At 35.8% G+C, this 20,678-nt stretch overlaps 2 protein-coding genes across 2 annotated transcripts; one reads left to right on the top strand and one right to left on the bottom strand.

Moving 5' to 3' along the window:
• The first annotated feature begins 379 nt into the window (after positions 1-379).
• Positions 380-6,093, top strand: LOC145675166 (uncharacterized). Its single transcript, XM_081745539.1, has 3 exons — positions 380-756; positions 3,043-3,184; positions 5,666-6,093. Exons 1-3 carry the CDS (start codon positions 620-622, stop codon positions 5,747-5,749), a joined length of 363 nt encoding a protein of 120 aa, XP_081601665.1. The 5' UTR covers positions 380-619; the 3' UTR covers positions 5,750-6,093.
• Positions 6,094-7,676: 1,583 nt separating this feature from the next.
• Positions 7,677-15,480, bottom strand: LOC145675158 (uncharacterized). Its single transcript, XM_081745533.1, has 2 exons — positions 15,095-15,480; positions 7,677-12,135 (listed from the first exon to the last, which is right to left on the bottom strand). The coding sequence occupies exons 1-2, from the start codon at positions 15,185-15,187 to the stop codon at positions 11,038-11,040; spliced, it is 1,191 nt and encodes a 396-aa protein (XP_081601659.1). The 5' UTR covers positions 15,188-15,480; the 3' UTR covers positions 7,677-11,037.
• Positions 15,481-20,678: the final 5,198 nt, after the last annotated feature.

Below are 20,678 nucleotides of genomic sequence, written 5' to 3'. Positions count from 1 at the left end.
TTTTGCATATTATGGAAAATAATAAAATAATTACAAAACCCATTTCAAATATAAAATACAAAATAGTTTTAAAAAGGTATTTTAAATAGGTATTTGAAATACATTCATTTGAAATAGGTCCCAGCACTGTATCTATGTGCAAGAAATGAGTCAATTGCAGAGCCACATCCTGATCTATACCATCACATTTTCCAAGGCATTCTACGTGATTCGCCTCAGTAACCAGTTTTGGGCAGGCCTTAGTCCAGATCTAGTAATCGAGCAGATATTAATGACAGCCTTAAGAGCCTGCCTTACTAAAAATAATACGAAATTTACCATTTTTCTTTTGCTTGATGATTCATCAGTGAAAGGAGATAATGAAATGCAAGCATTGAGATAATATATAGACCTAGAGGTGCCCTTCCCTATGTCGCAGTGTTGATTCGAGCGAACCCTCGATTCTAGCGTTCGATTCGAGATATCCCTTCCCAAGATGGCGTATTCCGCAATTTACAGTCAGCTGATATATGTAAACAAAGAAAACGCACATATCGAATTCTATTTGTATACAATGTACAAGGATTAGATAGGTCAAGGTATCGACTAACCTTAAGCCTTCCTTGAGTTCTTTAACAGTATGGATTTTGTTGAATGTGGAAGAACAAATATAAAAAAATATTACTTTGCGATGACTAATGAAGCGTCAAGACATACGAGGCGCATGGGAAATCCACAGGAACTGTATAACGATAATCAATTCTTTGAGAGATACAGGTAAGTCAACTATGCGTCTTGATTTTAACTTTTATGCTAATTTAATAACAGTAAGGTAGTGACAAAAATAACAAATATTCATTCTACACACTAAGTGTGAGTAGTTTGTCATTTTCCTTTACTTTTGTGGCAATTTTTACAGTTGTATTCTCTATGGATCGTAGAACCTATATTCTCGTTGGGTACTTCTCTCTTTGGACCTTTTGTTTTAACTTTTTCGTCACATTTTTTGAACCAAGAAACGTTCACTTCATGGCGTTGTATACTATGTTTACATTGCTCTAATCATAATTTTCATTTAGCCTATGTGTAAAAAAATCACAAGTGTAATTTATAGTTTCAAGTTCACAACAAACTTCTTAACAGGTAAGAAGTTTGTTGTAAATACATAATACAAATAAATAATAAATAAATAATAAAAAATACATATTATTTTAAAAATTAACTGCAATAACAAAATAGGTTACGGTGGTTTAGGGTAGGATAACTTCATTTTCACAGCAGATTCTTGTAATACATCTAGTGCAAGATACAATAACATAAGAACCATACGCATGGGTGCTGCACAAGGTTAAGACAGAAAATCATGCAACTCAGGATCCAAGGAACATGAAGAGAAAGGGAAGTAGGACCTTATATATAGTCTATTACCAAAAATCATTACTTGTGTAAACAAATCTTATACTTGATACTTGTTTGTGTAAAATTAAATTAGCAGAAGGAAATTATTTACGTGCTCAACTTGTATCTCAATATATCGGCACGTTCGTATCATTAGATTAAGAAAGTAGTGTTTTGTTGTCTTTAGCCAAAAAGTATAATGCAATTGGGAAGCAGACACTAATTACATAAAATGTAAAATGTTTACGATTTGCTACCGAAGTAGACACAAGATTAGGTTAAGCAGGCATTAATTGTACACAATGTGACATTTTCACAATTTGGTACTATACCAGATTAAGAATACATGTTTGAATTCATTAATTATGACTTCTTTTGGTCCGGAAATGGATCTCTTTTCTCTAAAAAAATGTTACAATTTTGGTAATTACTGTTCACATTCGGTTAGTTTAGGATAGGTTAGGTTAGTTTAGTTTGTGTTATATTAGTGTAGAGGTCCTGTATAATTTTCCAAAAAATGATAGAATTTCGCTTATTTCTACTAATATTAGGTCAGTTAAGGTTAGTTCAGGTTAGCTTAGGTTAGTTTATGTTAGGTTAGGTTTGGTTACGTTATGTTACGTCTAAGTACTTGTATCATTCATTTCTCCTGTAAATTTTGTGTTTTACGTGCTTCTGAACCCCTTGTACTAAACATACTCCATTGTTTCTTATGGAGGGAATTGCATTCATATGTATAGATTAACTTTAGGCGGACTTAAACATTATATGACATACCTTGTGCGGACATGCCGTAAAAACGACAGTTCAAAAATCAAAAATCAATTTGTGTTAGATAGCCTATAAAAAGCATGAATGCTATTTAAATGAGTCAGGGCAGGGCGAAACTAAAGGCCCCGCTCTGTAGCACGGGGCTACGCCGAAGATAGCAAGCGCGTCAGTGACGTTTGGTAGTTTTTGAAGTTTTGTTTTGCTGTATTCTCTTGTATGTCACATATACGCTGCTCGTCTTGAGTGTCATTTACCATTGTGATATTCCTCGTTTTTCATGAAATTTTCAGCAGAGATATAAGGTCCTTCACAGAATACACCTGTGTAGGAATAATGTTACGGAAATTATAAGGGGCGGACATAAAGGCCTATTCGGTTGTCCATATCTCCGTGCCTGGTTATTTCCATAGCATATCTCCTGCACATGTGTATTGTACAGCGACAGACACTTCTAAATGGTACACCTTAGCCGTAAATCTCCATATGGCTGTACCATTTAGAAGTGTCCACCGCTGTACAAAGGTTCATGTACTCAAAAACCGGTCTCGCTTCCATTGTTCATATATTCGCCTTGGTCATTTCTGTAACATGACTTCTACGCAGAAGTAGAATTTCATTTTGAAGTATGAAATAAAACGACAGTAACCTAACCTAACTACTAACACCACACTTATTTTCCTCCTCCAAGCTGGTCATGGCCTGTCTTCCACCTTTAAAGTCCGCTATCACACTCACTTGATTTTCAATTATTAACTGGAAATGTTTAGGTTAGGTTTTATTTCTGTTGATAATAGATTTATTACACCAAGTGTGTTGATTTTGGTTTTAGTTTCAAACTGTATTCTTTTCTCGTTTCAGGTTTTCGTTTTAAACTGTATTCTTTTCTCGTTTCAGGTTTTCGAAAGTAATATTTCTGATACAATTTTTTCCATTACTGGGAGACGATTTAGAAAATATTATTTTGCGGGAACGTTCACTACCAGTAATTCTGAAAGTACTCACGATTTTAAGATTCTATGTGAATGGGAACTATCAGGTAGGCGCTATTTTCTTTGAAGCACATAACATATGAATTTAAAAATGTAGTTTGCCATTTTCACTATGTTTTCTTCAAAAACTAGTCTAATATTTTATTGCTCTATATTACCAGTAGTAAAATCATGTTTCTCTTTCATTATTTTCAGACCATACTATTATACAGGGTGTATCAAAAAGATTCATCCATTTTGGCAAGTCGGTATTTCTGAAACTAATAAACATATACAAATAGTTTTTGTTTTCCATGACAGTGAAACTCAAAAAGTTTTTATTGCACCTGTTCATAGGTGTTCAATGTGCCCCCCGTGAGATGCACGGCATATGTCCATGCGGTATTCAAATTCGTCCCAAACTGCAGCTAGCAGGTCTTCTGTTACAGCTTCCACAGCTGCCGTTACGCGATGTCGCAGTTTATTCAATGTGCTTGGTAACGGAGGTACATAAACGGAGTCTTTTATATACCCCCACAAGAAATAATCACACACAGTAAGGTCAGGTGACCTTGGAGGCCAGTAATGTAACACTGCATCATTTGGTCCAGTGCGACCGATCCATCGTTGTGGAATCGTTATATTTAAAAATCCCCGTATTTTCCCATGCAAGTGTGGCGGTGCCCCATCCTGTTGGTAGATGAAATCATTCGAATCAGTCTCCAACTGTGGCAAAAGATAGTACTTAAGCATATCAAGGTAGGTTATCCCCGTCACAGTGTTCTCGGCAAAGAAAAATGGACCGTACACATTTTTTCGGGAAACTGCATAAAACACATTAACTTTTGGCGAGTCCCTCTCATGTTTTACAACTTCATGTGGGTGTTTTGTTTCCCATATTCGCACATTATGGCGGTTCACATTTCCATTCAAATGGCATGTTGCATCGTCACTACACACTAAGCGTTGAACAAAACTGTCTTCCTCTGCAATCTTGCCAAGAATGAAATTACAAAACTCCATACGTCGTTCTTTGTCACCTTCACAATGAGCTTGCAGTAGCTGAATTCTATATGGTTTCATGTGTAAACGACGACGCAACACACGCCAGATGGACATTGAGGGCATGTTGAGCTGTCCTGCTTCACGACTAACGGATTTCTGCGGACTGCGTGTAAAACATTGACGGACGCGCTCCACGTCTGCGTCGTGCACTCGAGGACGTCCCGATGATTTTCCCTTACACAAACAACCTGTTGTTCGGAATTGTTCATGCCATCGCCTAATGCTCTGTGCAGTAGGAGGATCCACAGCATACTTAGTACGAAAGTCACGCTGAACAGTTATCACTAACTTGCACTCCGCAAAACGTAGTACACAAAACGCTTTCTGTTGTCCAGATGCCATTTTAACCAGAACCGTAGTGGGCGTTCACTCAAGCACACTGCTGTTACCTAGCGGAAACCATGTACAACTAGAGATGTTCCTCTTTCCAACAGTACGTTGTTCACTCACATCTCTGAAAAGACAGAATAGATATTATTGTTTAAAACCGGATAATTCTTTTTGATACACGCTGTATATTGGGTTACCCTTCGTATAATAGAAAATATAAAGCTTTGTAGTCCCCAATAGAATGTTACATCACCAAACACACGATGCAATTCCGATTATTTAATGGTGTTGAACATTTCACAGCAAAATTTTGTCACATAAACAGTAGGTACCAGCGATTGTGTGATTATATTTAAATTGCGAATTATAAAAAAAGGGTTTATGTTGTTATCTTTGTCTTATCTTTCCTAATAATCAATATTTTAATCTTTTCCATAAATTGTTCTTTTCCTTTCTTGAAAGTTTTGCAGCTGGAAACCACGATTCAGTGCTAGATATCAAAGTTTATCTCTGATTAATCAACCGCATAATTCGCAATACTGTTTGTTAATATGAAAGTCACTTTCGTAATTAATTTATATCATACTTTTAGAAAATAGCTCAGAACAAAAATAACAGATTAAATCAATTTATTTATGGTTCAATGATTTTCAACAAGATAAAGAACTATACAAGTTGTTAAACAAAAGAATATACACGTAGGTGTTTCTTCCTACTCTCCCATTGCATCTTCATATTTGATAATTGATAAAATTATGTAGGTGAGTCTTAGCTACAGCATTTGATGCAAAATAACATAATCTAAGAAACTTAGTTATAATTTTTATTTTATGATTAATTTAATTTATTTTACAGATAATAAAAAACTGTAAATTAGAGTTGTTAAAACTAACGGCAATGAGGCTGCTTCAAAAGGGATTTTATAATAAATTTCTTTTATCATTTTCCATCTATTCATCCCTACAATCAAAATTAAACACAAATGTGACTTGCCTAATTATAGGTAGCGTTGTTTCTCACGGGAAAGGTGCATCTGAATAATTTTCAGTTTTATCATCTGAATAAATTTTGAAGTTGCTAAATTAGCAAAAAAGATTCCAAAAAGAATTTTTTTAATTTTTTTTATGTAACCTATTTCTGTGCTTGTTTTACAGATACACATTGAAGATAACCAATTTCATGAGCCACCCAACAATTTGCCAGCTTGTAAGGATCATCAGTCTTTGCTCGTCGCCTGATATATGTGATTGATTCCCCATTCCTGATTGTTTGAGGACAGTTCAAGTTCAATTTCATCAAATGGGTAGTTTTCCTAGAGTTGTAGGATATATTGACTGTAGCTATATTCCAAAAAGAAATCCTCGCAGGAAAAGCAGTGAAACATTTAGAATCAAGAAATGCAAGTTTAGTGTTAATGTACAAGTGGTGAGTGGCCCAAATAAAATGGAGAACAGAAAATATTACTTAAGAAATATTGGAAATGGTTAGCTGTTCTTGCACAGAGACCAAAACGTTTAGAACAGAGGAGTGTCACACAAAAGTTTCAATATATTGATGCTTGTGCGTGCGTATTATGTGAAAACCAGGAACGTTCTCTGTCACCGGATCCACCTCGTGACAATGATTCTTCTAATGACTGATCAGTTTGTATTGCTAATTTGACTGTAGTCCTTATTCCATCTTCATCCCTGTGCATTCATACTATGATAACTATTTTGAAAGTAAGCATAGCGCAAATATCTGTGATATTGCAACGCCAAATATTCTAACAAACAATGTGAAGTTTTAATATCGGTTATTGATTACTATATTCTTAAGAAATTTACCACAGTAAATAAACTTCTTTCACTTTGTAACTATTTGTTGTTCGAAATTTTGTTTTATAACTTCATGCAGAGCAAACATTGTCGTACAAATCATTGCTACTCACAATGTCCATGCTTGGCTACTCGGCGTTCATATCGTTTTTTTTTAAATGATTGTCAGACGTTTTCATAGGACGGTAATATATATGTTCAATACCTTTTCAATATTGTTTTCACTGCAATCAATTTAAAATCTATTCTTTAAAAAAAAAATGCAAAGTAGGCTTCATTGTAACTAAACGTCACAAACTTTAACATCTTGTTCTACTGTATGCGGCAAAACAAACAGTACTGAAATCACATCGTTGAAATTTATTTATTTATTGTACAACATAATGAAACATAAGAAAGGTTGTCAAATGGATGTCAACTAAATGTTACTTAACACATATTGTAACTTTACAAGGAATCGTTCCTGTATATCATGTGTTAAAAATGTTTGAACATTATGTCGCACATATTCTTCATAGAGGTCCGTAGATCGATGAACATGTTAGTGAACACGGTTTGTTAGAATGACAAAGAAAATGGACGAATCTTTTCTCTTAACTCCGGTATAGTGGTAGGAAGTTATCTGTTAGGAAAATTGCTTCCTTCAGCATGCCCGTATGTAGGCATCTCGAGTCATGAGGTTAGGGGAGTGGGAAGGATATGGAAAATCCGTTCCACAGGAAATCAAGCAATGTCCAAACTCTTGTGAGCAGAAGGGTAGGTGACTCACTTGCAGTGTGGACCTTCCTTTAAATCTAAGAAACTAAATAAGGTAGGAGTGTCTCGGTGCAGTAATTCCTCTCCTAAGTAGTTAAAAAAAAAAAAAAAGTGAACATCTCGGAGAGGGAGTATATTATTGCATGTTTCTGCATTTAATGTTCAAAACTTTCCTTTTTTTTAAAAGGAAACGCACAGCGTTTAATATTGTGTACAGCAGCTTCTTAACGTGTTTTTAATTCAGTCCTCTGATTTTGTGATCGAATCGTTAATTTATGAAACAAACTCCAGAGACAAAGCTTTTTCAGGAGAGAGGAATAATTTTACAAATAATTTGAAAAAGAATCAATTTTTTACCCGGATAATGATCTGAAACTCACAACTAACTTTCTGACAAAAATGTAGTCACGTTCTTTCATAAATAAAAGATAGGTTTCTATATGAACGTGCCTGAATATTCTCCCGAAGACGGTTCATTTCATTTCATTGAAAAATTACCTAAATGTGGTCTCTGGAGTTAACGTTGTTCCATAAATAAACGATTAAAATGCTGAATTAATAAAACATTTCACGTAGAGGGCTATTGTACACAACATTAAACGCTATAAAATCTGCCCTAGTAAGTTTTGAACATTAAATGCATAAACATGCAGTAATATGCGCTCCCGTGCTAAATATTGAAAGTTTTGAGGACTGAATCCATGGACTACTTACTGGAAGAATTACTGTACCGAGAGACGCGTAATATGGTAAGGCCATCTCACTTCAAACAGAGAAAATCATGGACACTCGGATTCAGTGTGAAAAAAAGAAATAGAGTATCGTGAGTCTGTATGCGAAGCGAGCAAAGGTGGTTATTTTCCGATCCGGGATATATATTAAAACTAAGAAATGAGAAATAATCGCACTTTTATATCCGTCGCTGGTAGCCTTTCTCTGAATTCGTTGCTATTTTAAGAATTTCGTAGGCAAAAATCATACTCTTGCTATGAGGTAATACCCTCCTTCCTTTATTGAAATTTCCTACCTTGTATTAGATTGTCTTAGAAAAGGAACTCACGGAGACAACTTCAGCCTATTTAACTTTACAAACACTACGAAGCCCAATCCCAACATAATGACGTAATAATTGGGAGTGAAGACAGGAATTTGGTCCCTAGTAACCATGAGGATTACTCTTAGAAAACTGAATGTTACTTTCACATATTTGAATAACGAACCCAGGATTTACTCGCTGGCAATCAATGCTTATTTTCACACACAATGTAGTAATCTGAATTGAGAATCATACATGATTCTGCAATATCTGTACACTATTACAGTACGTTATGCATTCCATAGCATTTTCATGAGCAGAACTATATTAGTACAAAGCGGCGCAAATTTTTCGTTCATTTCAGTTACTACATTCACTACTGACTAAATACTGTCATAGCAATTCATTCACTGTAATTACATTTTGTTTCTATCAAAACTACTAGAATGAAGCCAAACTGGCAAATGTATTTCCATGAACTTGGTTTATAGAAGTAATTCATATACGTCAATAAACGAATACATAATTTACTTTCCATAATAGTTATATTCATTATTAAGTTTTCATTTAGGTTTGAGTACATTTATATATACAATGCTTCAGAAATACAAGAAATACAGAAATGTCGTCGCTCTTAGAACAGAATATAATGTCTTATACTTGTCACATATTCTCCACTTTAAAGGGGGATGCGTAAAGATCGGCCTTTTTCGCCTATTAAAGTCATTATTAATGAGCGTTCATGAAAGCAAGCAAATGTCATAAATGTGAAGTTAAAGCTTTAAATACAGTAAACCCACGTTAACACGAATTCCAAGGGACTGAAAAATCAGGAGTTCGCATTAAAAGAATTCGTGTTAACCGAGGACCCAAATTTTATTATTCGAATACATGTTCTCCATACATACGCACTACAGTATACAGACTATACATACCACTACAGTTTATTATGTATGTCATAGAAAACACTAGAGATGGTATCGAGACGAGACTGAGTAGTCTTGGTCTCCTCTCGGTTCCAAATTCGAGACAAGACCAAGACTATTCTCCGTCTTGATACCATCCACAGAATTGTATCGAGACGAGACTGAGAGTTTCGGTCTCGTCTCGATTTCGAAAAGCACGACTCGGTCTCAAATTCGAGTTAAGATCGAGATCAAGACTAGTTTCGGTCTCGGTATCATCCTCTGAAATGTGAAAACAGTACAGTAAGTTTATTATTATATCTTCGAAGATTAAAAACAAAAGTTTCCACGCAGAAAATCCAGGTCAAGTTATAAAATTGATAACTCTGCTAGCAGGTTGGATACCGATAGTAACGGAAAGGTATTTATGACTGCTGTCGCCAGTTTGGAGTTACAGGGGAGAGAATAAGTCTTGTCTCGAGCTGTCGCCAGCAGCTCGTCTGGCAAGCACCTGCATGTTCAGCGCTTGACGGAGGACAGACTGAACACCTCATAAGAGAGGAAAGATACCTGTTTCTGGTTTTTCTCTTATTTACAAGGCAATTTTCGTCTGTATAAATACTGTATGACAAAAACCGATCTCGAATGAAATCTGAAATCAGAAAAATAATCCAAAAAGAAACAAACAAACAAACAAAAAAAGAATTGAAAGTGTTCGTGTTAAATGAAAACCTTTACTGACTCAAGGGACTAAAAATTAGTTCGTAATTCGTGCTAACCGATAAAACTTCCTATAAGATAACGTACAGCGATGCCGGGACGGAAATTTTGTTTGTCCTAACCGAGTTCGTGTTAGCGGGGTTATACTGTATTGCATCTGTGTATGATGTAGAAAGTCACAGAAAGAACCCCACAAATAAAGCATTTTTTTCTCTTTTGTCAATTTAGACGTTTTCTAATGCTTTACACCAATTTTTGTATGAAGCGTTCAATAAACCTTATACATCTAAACATATAAAAGCGAAATACAGATTCGTTGACACATTCACTCAATGATAAACCCCCAGCAAAAGGCACTTAAGTTAGAAGCATGAAATGTGAACAGTATATTCATTTTATAAGTAGAGGCGTACTGAAAACGGATTTTGCAAAAATCGAACTCTAAGGAGGTAAATAAGGAGGGGTGGACAAACTTTACACACTGATCAACAAGCAGAGAAAACCACTGATGCTAGAACCATGAAATTTGGGCATCAGGCTCCTTTTATAATGTACAGACGTATTAAGAACAGATTTTACAAAGCCTCAAAGGGTACCTGGGGGATTTACGTACTGATCAACGCGCAGCGAAAACCACCGTTGCTAGAATCATTACGTTTGGTCAGTAGGTTCATTAACAAATGCATTCAAGATGCAGATGCGTACTATGAACAGATTTTACAAAATTCGAGCCCTAAGAAGTTACATAGGTTTACCCTTTAATACTTAAACTTTGAATTTATACGACATATTTGCTTCCATGAACACTTTCGGTTTTCATGACAGTCAATAGGCTTAAAAAAATCTTTACCCACTTCCTTTCTATCAGATTTGATTTTTTTACATAAAATTGACCTACACTTCATAAGATCTATCAATTTAAAGAAAAAATTAACTTAAAATAGCTTAATAATAAGTATACAAATAGTTAGTCCTTGTAATATTAACAATCCAGAATAAATTCTTGATTAACCTTTCTTGAATTCTACATGTCAAAGTCACCAGTTAATGAAAAATTTACACTAGCAATATAATTTCGAAAAGCATAAGAAATTGAATCAGATCATTCAATAAACAATGCATTCATATATTAGCAAAAAATAAGGAATATACAATGCATAACTATCATCATTGGTATATATGCTGGTACCAGCATTTCTATTGGTATATACGTGGACAAGCTCTTTTTTCTGTGATTTCGTGAGTAGCACAAACATCCTATAATATATTATATTAGCAAGAAAATAAAGGACTTACAATGCATAGCTATCGTTACTTCTATCAGTACATACATGACAAGGATAAACAGTTAGTGCTTCATTACTTTCATGAGCACCACTGAAATTTGATGAAGCTCCACCAAATGTTAATGCTTGAACTTCAACTTCTATTTCATACAATCTGTTGACGCATTTACGCGTAATATTTACACGTTCACTTCCATTCAAAGAATCTATGAAGTAATATGCACAAGAAATTTTTCTCGAATCGTTCAAAGCCACAACCATATAGACCGCAGCGTTGTTTGCTTCTGGCATACTCTCATCACTCACTCCAGTACCGCAATCTACGTAACCCGACAATTCTTTTCCAGTAAATTCGACATGTTGTTTTATTGCCGTATCATCTACAACTAATGACACTTGAATGCATTTGTTCTGCTGTTTTGCTATTTGCACCTTTTCTTTCATTGCATTGAAGGCTTCTTCACATAGTCCAGGATTTTCACTCACTGAAGAGTACCATTTTTTTAAAGTCCGTGGATGCGGAAACACACAGTTAAATGTTTTACGAACATATGCATATGCAGCTGGGGAATAGAAGTCAAGTTTTAACGCAAAACTTCGGAGAGCCGGATCAAATTTTTTGTTACCCGACGGACTCAAGAGAGACTTCACCACTGCATTACCTTCAACACTGAGGGGTACTGATTTTAACATTTCTAAAGTACCTTCTGTTATCATACACTTCTCTCTAAGATTTTGCGCAATATCCTGAATATTTGCACATTTTTCTCTAAGACGTTTATTCTTCAAGTACAATGCTTTCATCTTCTTTCTGGATTCCACACATTTGGTTTCTGTTTCAAACAACTTCCTTTTCAAAAGTTTTTTTCGTGGCGTTAATTCCGTTCCACTGCAAGAAGGGTCAAGTGGCTGCGTATCAACATTAGAAACACCATGGGAAAGCTGCTTTAAGGTAGGTAAAGTTGTGTTACACGACTTCAACACCATATTACGATTGTCGACTTGTCTGGGAATTAACTTGCTTGATTGAATAATATCACGCTGAATGCTCTGATCTTCAAAATCTACACATCGGACATTTGGAGATTTCCACTTTTTTGTTGCCTGAAACAATGTAAGAAAAATCAATGAGTGTTGATACTTTTTTTAAAAAAAATAAATCAATAAATAAAAATTATAATTACGTCTATATAGGTGCCATGAGATTTTGAGAAATTTCCAAATTAAATTTATGTTTTGTAAAATAAATGGATTTATTGTTGAAAGTTCACTTCCGATACTTTGTGCGTTCAATTACGGATATTTTACGAGCACTTTCTTTTTTCGAAAATGCAGCTTTATTTACTCATGTATTTTTCCAAAATCTAGTAAAAATATCCGTAATATCAAAAATCCAGGTGGGTTTTAAGGAGTGCAACCCGGAAAAACCAGGTGTTTTTTCTTAGGATGTGAATGAGAATGATGAAAGAATTGGTGAAATGAGAATGTGGGAAGAAACTGGAGAACCCGAGGAAACCTGAGAGCACGTTGTTGTCCACTGAAAGCTGAAGTTTGAATTGGGCATGGTTGAACTAGGGACCCTACCTTTAAGAGTACTCTACCACTGAGCTACGATGCCCTACTGTTTCGCTTTATAAACAGTAGTGGCGTTAAGATCGACTAGTGTTGCCAGTGTTCTTCAAGAAAAAATATTCCAACACAGTTAAAAAACTGCTATATTATTTTGATTTACACTGTGAACTCTGTCGAAGTGTGAAGGACCTCAAATGTCTTATAAGCGTGTAGTGGGTGAGAGTAGTCGGAGTAAGACGTGTTTAAGAGCGTGTTTAACCCCCACTATTGTTTATGCGTATAAATAATGGTGCGGACCCCCCAGTTGGGAGCTCTCTAATTTGTAATACGAAACCATAGGCAATGCTGTATGTGAGAAGTGTGTCAACTTCACAACAACCCTGCGAAACTTGCCAATAAGTAACATTTTGGTTCTTTACCTTTTAGAAAATACTACACTTACTAATGGTACACATATGATGGGGTAGTTATCTACGCCTCTGCCATATATTGTATTACTTGTCATATTTTTCAGCGCTCTGCTCTTGAGGTATTTAACTCAGTTTAATCTCTCAAATTGTGCAGATGAAAGAAAAGTGGAAGTCAAGAAAATCTGTGGAAGGCAAACTTGGAAAAAGTGCCTAAATATTACCGCAGATATTGAACAATACCAAATGCAATAACCCTTTACGTTATCCGTTCTACGCTCTACAACACTAAATCAATTTTTGAAGGTAAATCGTAACGCCTGTGATTTTTAACTAACAAATATCACCAATACAGGCATATATATAATACTGTACATGAAATATATAGGGTTTATTCAAGCAGACGGTTCTACCAAATTGAAAATTGATAGGTGAAACATTTTTCGTGAGGGAATGGAAGTGTGAATATAAGTAATCACTGGCAGTGCACAGCATATTGAAATGAATTTTTGGTTATAGTGACAATATTGTATGTGTAAGTGTCATCTTCCACTGTCCTAGTTTATGCGTATACCCTCTGTCGCTGACGCGCCTGCTCCCTACGGAAGCCCCCTCTCGCTGCCTCTCGGGTCCCCTTGCTGCGCTTCTGCTCAGACTCGGTTGTATATCGGCAAGATTCTAGAACATAGGTCCCCCTCCCATTTAGCTGTAATAAAGACAAAAAACAACGTGCCCGGCAGGGCTCTAACCCACCCCCACTCGCTGGCGCTCGCTCTGCAATACTCTGTGAATTAAAGTTTAAACTTTGGTACAGAAAGGAACCAACCTAGGTACTAATCTTTATGGGGAACCTATGTTCTAGAACATTCCCTAAAAACTGCAGTGCATAAAACACGAACTTGGGTGAATGTTTAGTATTGGGGGGCCAATAATGGCAAAATACAACAGACCTCTATAATTTACAGGAGACATAAGTTGATAGTGGTGTTCAAGTAGTCAAGACAGTATCGTACAGAATTTTATGTAGGCAGTGTGGGACCTGTTCCAACTATAAAGGTAAGTGGTAGTGATTGTCCATTTCATGTCGAGAACAGAACCTAACGAACCCCTGCGGGCCTTCTCACCTGTTACTACTACTACTACTACATATGCTATGGATCCTAATTTAAGGTATGAAACCATACAACGACCGGAATGAAACCGAATCGGAATACAATATCGCAAAAAAGTAGGTGAAAAAGCTGCTCCCTCAAGTTTAAACAATAGCTCTAACTTGTGCTAGGTGGCAACTAAATGGCACGAATGCTATGCAAGTGAGGGTTCTAGAACACAGGTCCTCCATATGGGTTAGTAGCAAGGTTGGTTCCTTTCTGTATCAAAGTCTAAATTTTAATTCACAGAGTATTGCCGAGCGAGCGCCAGCGAGTGGAGGCGGGTTAGAGCCCCGCAGGGCACATTGATTTCTGTCTTTATTACAGCTAAATGGGAGGGGGACCTGTGTTCTAGAACCTTGCCCAGTTATTATGCCATACGTTCACACTGTACTTATACAGAGCCGTCCTGAAGTCAATCTACAATTAGTAATGGAGCTCCTAATTCAGTGCATGCTCCGCTAAAAAAATACAAAGCTGCAATCTATCCTGAAAATGTAAGATATGTGTAAAAATTTGGTAGAACCGTGTGTTAAAGTGAACGTGATGAACCCATTTACAAATAACTTTTTCTTTTGGTACAGAATATCGATAAATAACATGCGACTTGTATGAGAGATATGTCTATTGCTGCTTTTAACACTGAGTGAGGATTATTTTATTTAGTAATTGACATCATTAGCAATTTTTAACATAGGTGTCACAGAACACTTGTAGGTTCTATAATTTTGGTAATATTACCAACAACTCATAAACATACAATTTAATAAATAAGCAAACTTAATAACAGTTTGACAATTCTCTAGGTAGTAGTCTTTACGAGCTTTTTGACAGTGTAAATGCAATGCATATGCCTATTCACCCAATATTATTACAAGTACACAATCACGTTTTATTATTTATTTAAACCTTAAAGGAAAGAAAATAACTTACCTTTGAAATAATATGAAATTCCAAAGAAAGTTTATTCATTCGGCATAAATTTCTCTTCAGAACAGAGATAATAAACACATAACACAAATACATTATCTTCTCTTGTGTTGTCTTGATCCTATTTCGAGGAAAAAAGTTTTAGTCGCAGCTTAATCAAGTCAAGGTCGACTATATCACTAATTATTGTTTTAAAATAAAAATGTATCACAAAATGGCCCGTCCAATATGGACGATTAGCCGGTCAACAGTTAACTTGTTTTTCAACTCATATAATGTATTATCATTATTTCTTATTCCCTGCACAATATGGCGGATCGATTCGATTTTTGCGAGTTCGATACCATCAAAGATCTCGCATTAGGGCACCTCTAGGTCTATATATTATCTCAATGAATGCAAGTCACCACAATCATAGAAAATGCTATTCTACAACATAAAATATGAACCTGAAGATTGTTCAGTGTTGCAATCCATAGAAATTACAGTGTTGCCAGAAAAATAAGTTCCCTAAAATCTAAGTTAAGACAAAGAGTAGAGGAATGAATTGAACTGCATTTGATTACGTATCATGTTGTTTTGGTTTCTTGTGAACTACTTTTTAATTAACATTATTATTTAGTTTCAATAACTGTATGTTAAAACTTTTTTGTTTATTACAAACTTAATACAACTATTATTTAAAAAGTAGTTCACATGAAACCAAAACAATATGATACGTAACCAAATGCAGTTGAGTTTGTTCCTCTACTCGCTTCCATAACTTCGATTTTAGGGAAATTGTTTTTCTGGCAACACTGCAATATCTATGGATGGCAACACTGAACATTCTTTAGGTTCATATTTTCTGTTGTAGAATAGCATTATTTATGATTGTGGTGACTTGCATTTCATTATCTCCTTTTACTGATGAATAAACATGCAAAAGAAATATGGTAAATTTTGTATTATTTTTAGTAAGGCAGGCTCTTAAAGAGCAGTGGCGGGTTGACCTACGGAAGTGGCATGACTGAAGAAATGAGTGCTTTATGGATAATGTCCTCACCAATCGCATATCAATATCACGATTCCATGCAGGAATTCAATGGTCTTACATACCAGTGACCAGCATCGAAAAACAACATTGTCAAGGATTAAAAGAGATCGCTGAGACTTGGAGAAGATCAAAGAAAAACTTGTAACATGTATGACATTCTCACCAAACCCTTCTTTGAGAAATATTGTTACGGGTGTAATTGTCAAAAAGGGTGTCAATGTGCATAATTCAGAGATGATCGGGAAAAATATTGTATGAAATATAGTTGGAAAACTAATTTTGATGTCATTTAAAAGAAACGACCAAGCAAAAACCCTTGCCAACGAGTCCAGCATTAAAATTGACAAAGACAGAACCATTGATCTTGCTCTTCTCTATCAACGATTTTTGATTATGCCAAAAACTGGAGAACTTCGTTTAGAGCGTGTACTGATCTATGAGCTCAGTCCATTTGCAGCAGCCATGTTTGACGCCAAATAAATCTTTCGTAAAAGTGACAAAGCTCAACTGACTCATACGATTGAGGTGTATACTATTATTAAGCAATTGAAACAATCATGGATTCGGTTCCAGCAACTGAACATTGTGTTAGATGGTAGTTCACTTTTTTAACAGCTGCCTTGGAAAAAGAACACGAGTTATGGTGGCATTGCGCGTTCATACGCAGAATTCACCAAAAACATTATGGTAAAACAAGTGTTACTTATGACGGTTACGAAGATGGTCCTTCCATGAAGGATAATACACATCATCGACGGGGCCAAATCACCCATTTCACTATCAGCTTCAATGCAGCAAAAGAGTTCGTAGGAAAAAAAAGATGATTTTCTTGCCACATCTAGCAACAAACGGGAACTTTTCATACGGTGGCAGAAGAACTGCAGAAAGGGGCTGCAGTATTACCAATGTATCAGGAGATGCAGACGTAGATATTGTCAAAGCAGCTGTCAAGTCATCAGAGCAACATCCAACGACATTGACAAAGGAGGATACAGATTTACTAATCCTCCTCGTTTATTATGCTCAGCTTGATAATAAAGGCCTATATTTTCGTTCGGACAAGTCCACACTTCATAAGATATATGCCATCAATGAAATGAAACGTGTTCTGGGTGGTAATGGATATTTGTAACTGTTGTTCATTCGTGCTTACATAGAATATGATTCAACTTCGCACATATTTGGTGTAGCAAGAAGTCAGTATTCCAAAAATTCATAAGCAGTGAGAAAACGATTCAGAACTGTGGAAATGTGTTCCTGCTGCCATATCAAACAAAATCTGTTATAACTTCGCTAGGGGTAAAGGTAATGACTATCTTGCTTATGCGCATAAGTAGATCTACTGATTTCCTTGTCTCTTTGCGCTACCAACTCTTCAGTAAAACGACTCCAGAGTGCCTTCCTCCTACTGAGTTCTCAACAAAATATCACAACGTTAGAGTTTGTTACCAAATCAAAATTTGGATCGGAAATGACAGTGGTATGAATGCAGTTGATTGAAGGTGGAAACTATGGCACAATCAGTATATACCTGTTATGACAGATACACCTGTAGCACCAGAAAGTCTTCTTCGTATGCTCCACTGTAATTGTATATACAACTGCCTGCCTAACAAAACGGTGCAGTTGCACGAGATATGGACTATGATGCACATCTGTTTGCGGACCTTACCAAACAGAAAACTGTCAAAATATTTTCAATGAATCTGTTTGGGATGAGGAATGTAACAATGACTATTCGTAAATACGTTAATGTTTAAAAAAACATACATTAATTTTATGTAAACTAAGGGCAAAGAAACTATTCTTTACCATTTAGATGTAACAAACATATTTTAAGACTACAAAAAATATACTAGAATGAAAACTGAGGAATCAAAATATTTTGATTGAAATTGTATGGGAAAAAATCTTACAATGATTGTAAATACGTTAATGTTAAAGAACACTTCTGTTAACTTTTGGTAAAATAAGAATAAAGAATGTACTGTTTAACATTTCGGTGTAGCAAATGTATGTTAAGTGTATAGAATTATATGAGTAGACACTAGAATAACTTTTGTACGATGAAAACTGTAGATGTGCTGTTTATTGCATACTTGTAGGTTTGGTTAGGTATATTAACAGAGTAGGATATTGGTAAACATTTTGTTTTCTCGTCAAACTTCATACTTCAGAATTTAATTTCTCACGCACATAGCCTATTCCTATAGTATTTTTTTTAAAAGAAACATTAAGGTACTGTACTCTTATCCGCGGCTACTTCAGAAGATGCTAAACTTCTGAAAAACGAATTTTTACGAGGATTTTTTTCCGAATTATCCCCAATTTCCCTTTTCACGTACATCATGGTCACATGGGGATGATACCATAGCAAAGCTGGCTTTATTCTGAAAATAATGAGGTACGAATAATGATACCCGTATTAATAGTACTGTGTTAGAAACTTTTATGTTCTGTCCTATTTATCGTCTACTTATATATTTGCTTAGATATATTCACAGAGTAGGATATTGGTAAATATTCTATTCCATCATAACTACATAGCCTATATCCCATAATACTTCTTAGGAACATTTGGGTCGTATATTTTTATCCGGGGCTGCTTCAGAGGGTGCAAAACTTTTGAAAAGGGATTTTTTAAGAGTGAAATTAAATCAATGCTGGATGTTCGGAACAGATAAATCTTCGGAAAAGACTAGAAAATGGCAACCTCTTTGGTTATTTGAAAACAAAATTTTAGTTCGACACAAAATTGTTTCCATCTTATAATTCAATGTGTTTTTTCACGTTGAAATTTGAAACATGCTACATCTATGAGGAACATAAACTTTTCTTTCCAACATTAGTAACTTTTCGTTACGATACAGTCTGGGCTTTTAATATAGGGTATTTCTGATAGAAATTTCGCAGTAAAATAGAACTCTTTATTTTATCTTTCTTTCTTTCTCTTTTCTTTTCTTTTCGGTTTTTTTCTTTTTGCTTTTTTTGTTCAGTTTGCATTAGTAGTCTGAAATAAAGGATATGACCAACGGTATCTACTGGGTATATTAGAATGTATTTTGGGACAATACGTCTAATGAACACTACCGAATTGGCAATCGAACCACGCGGAAACAAAGCATGTGTGTTAAACTTTTGACATCCTAGATGAGTCTCGGATATCTACAATTCTACTTGAAATTGAAATGAAAATGAAATCTTTGAGTTTTACGTCCTACGGTTATGCCGGTTAGGCTAAAGGAGACGATGATGTTGAGAGATGTGTGAAATGGTGTAATGAAGAAAGTGAGAGGAAACGGAAGAACCCCGAAAAAACCCACGAGCACGCTGTTTGTCCACCACAAAGTTCACATTTGGGGGCTGGGATCGAAACCGGGACCCCAAGCACCAGAGGTGAACGCTCTACCACTGAGCCACCGCGCCCCCTACTGGAAATTGAGTATGCTATCCATTATGAAAGTGACATAATGAATGTTTAAAGCCTCCTCTATGTATTCGAATAGTTCTGAAAAATATGTAAAAACAAGCGTTATTTCTATATTACTGTTGGATTTCGGAACTTGCTATATTACTGTTGGAAACGGAACTTTATAATGTTAGGTTCTTTTCTTACTACGTTTGAATTCCAGTTTTATCTGTTCTCCCTTTTCTTTTTTTTCTTCTCTCCTCTTCTCTCTCTCTGCCTCATTTCTCAATCTCTGTGTAATAGATATTCATTGGCTTCAATTTTTCATTGTTTGTGTTTCAGTTTCTCCCTACATCAACTTATGAATCTTGTTTCTTCTCATTTTTGTTATTTCATTTTATCGAAACTAATACATGTGTAGATTGAAATAAAAATTTCGCTCATGTTGTTAACTAATTTTAGCATAGGAGAGAAGAAAGGAGGAGAGAGAGGGGGTCTCTTTACCTGACACGATTATGGGATAAGAAGGTGTATATTGGGTGGCCTAACTGCACGGCGTTAGCTGTCCCAATTTTTTGATGCGGAGTGTACATGTGTTGGTCTTCGGCACATGGTGCGTCTTCGAGTGTTTCATCACCGTCCTTAAACATGTTAAACCAACACTGCTCTGTCCGCGTAGTCACGACACCCTCACCAAAGGCCTGGCATATCTTCCGCTCCGCTGCAGCGGCGTTTGACCCCAGTTTGAACTCGTACAGCATACACGCCCTTATGAAGTTCTGTGGAGGTCCCAGTTCACTCTGTCCTTACTCAAGTTCACGGTGTAACTGAAGTGCCACAACAAGGTAGTATGTTGGATATACCCACACCAACAACTGACCTTCGCCTTATCTCCATTCGCATTCAACTCACGGTGTGAGGACCAATTGAACACAAACCTCCACCTTCGTATCATAATATATGATACACAACTAACGTTACTTATACATTTCCCATAACTCATGATAAGCTAAAACACATTAAAGCCTCAAAATAGTTGGGGGAGTGAATACCCAGAAATTATTATTTACACTTTTGCGTTCATAGGAACGAAAAGACAATAACTATAGCTATCTTAAATTACTATAGACTGTCAATTACTC

This window comes from Thermobia domestica, chromosome 2 (assembly GCF_964235325.1).
Source record: "Thermobia domestica chromosome 2, izTheDome1.hap1.1, whole genome shotgun sequence".
Taxonomy (NCBI): Eukaryota; Metazoa; Arthropoda; class Insecta; order Zygentoma; family Lepismatidae; genus Thermobia; species Thermobia domestica.
Note: the sequence above shows the minus strand (reverse complement) of the source record. Positions and strands in the feature narration are given on the sequence as shown.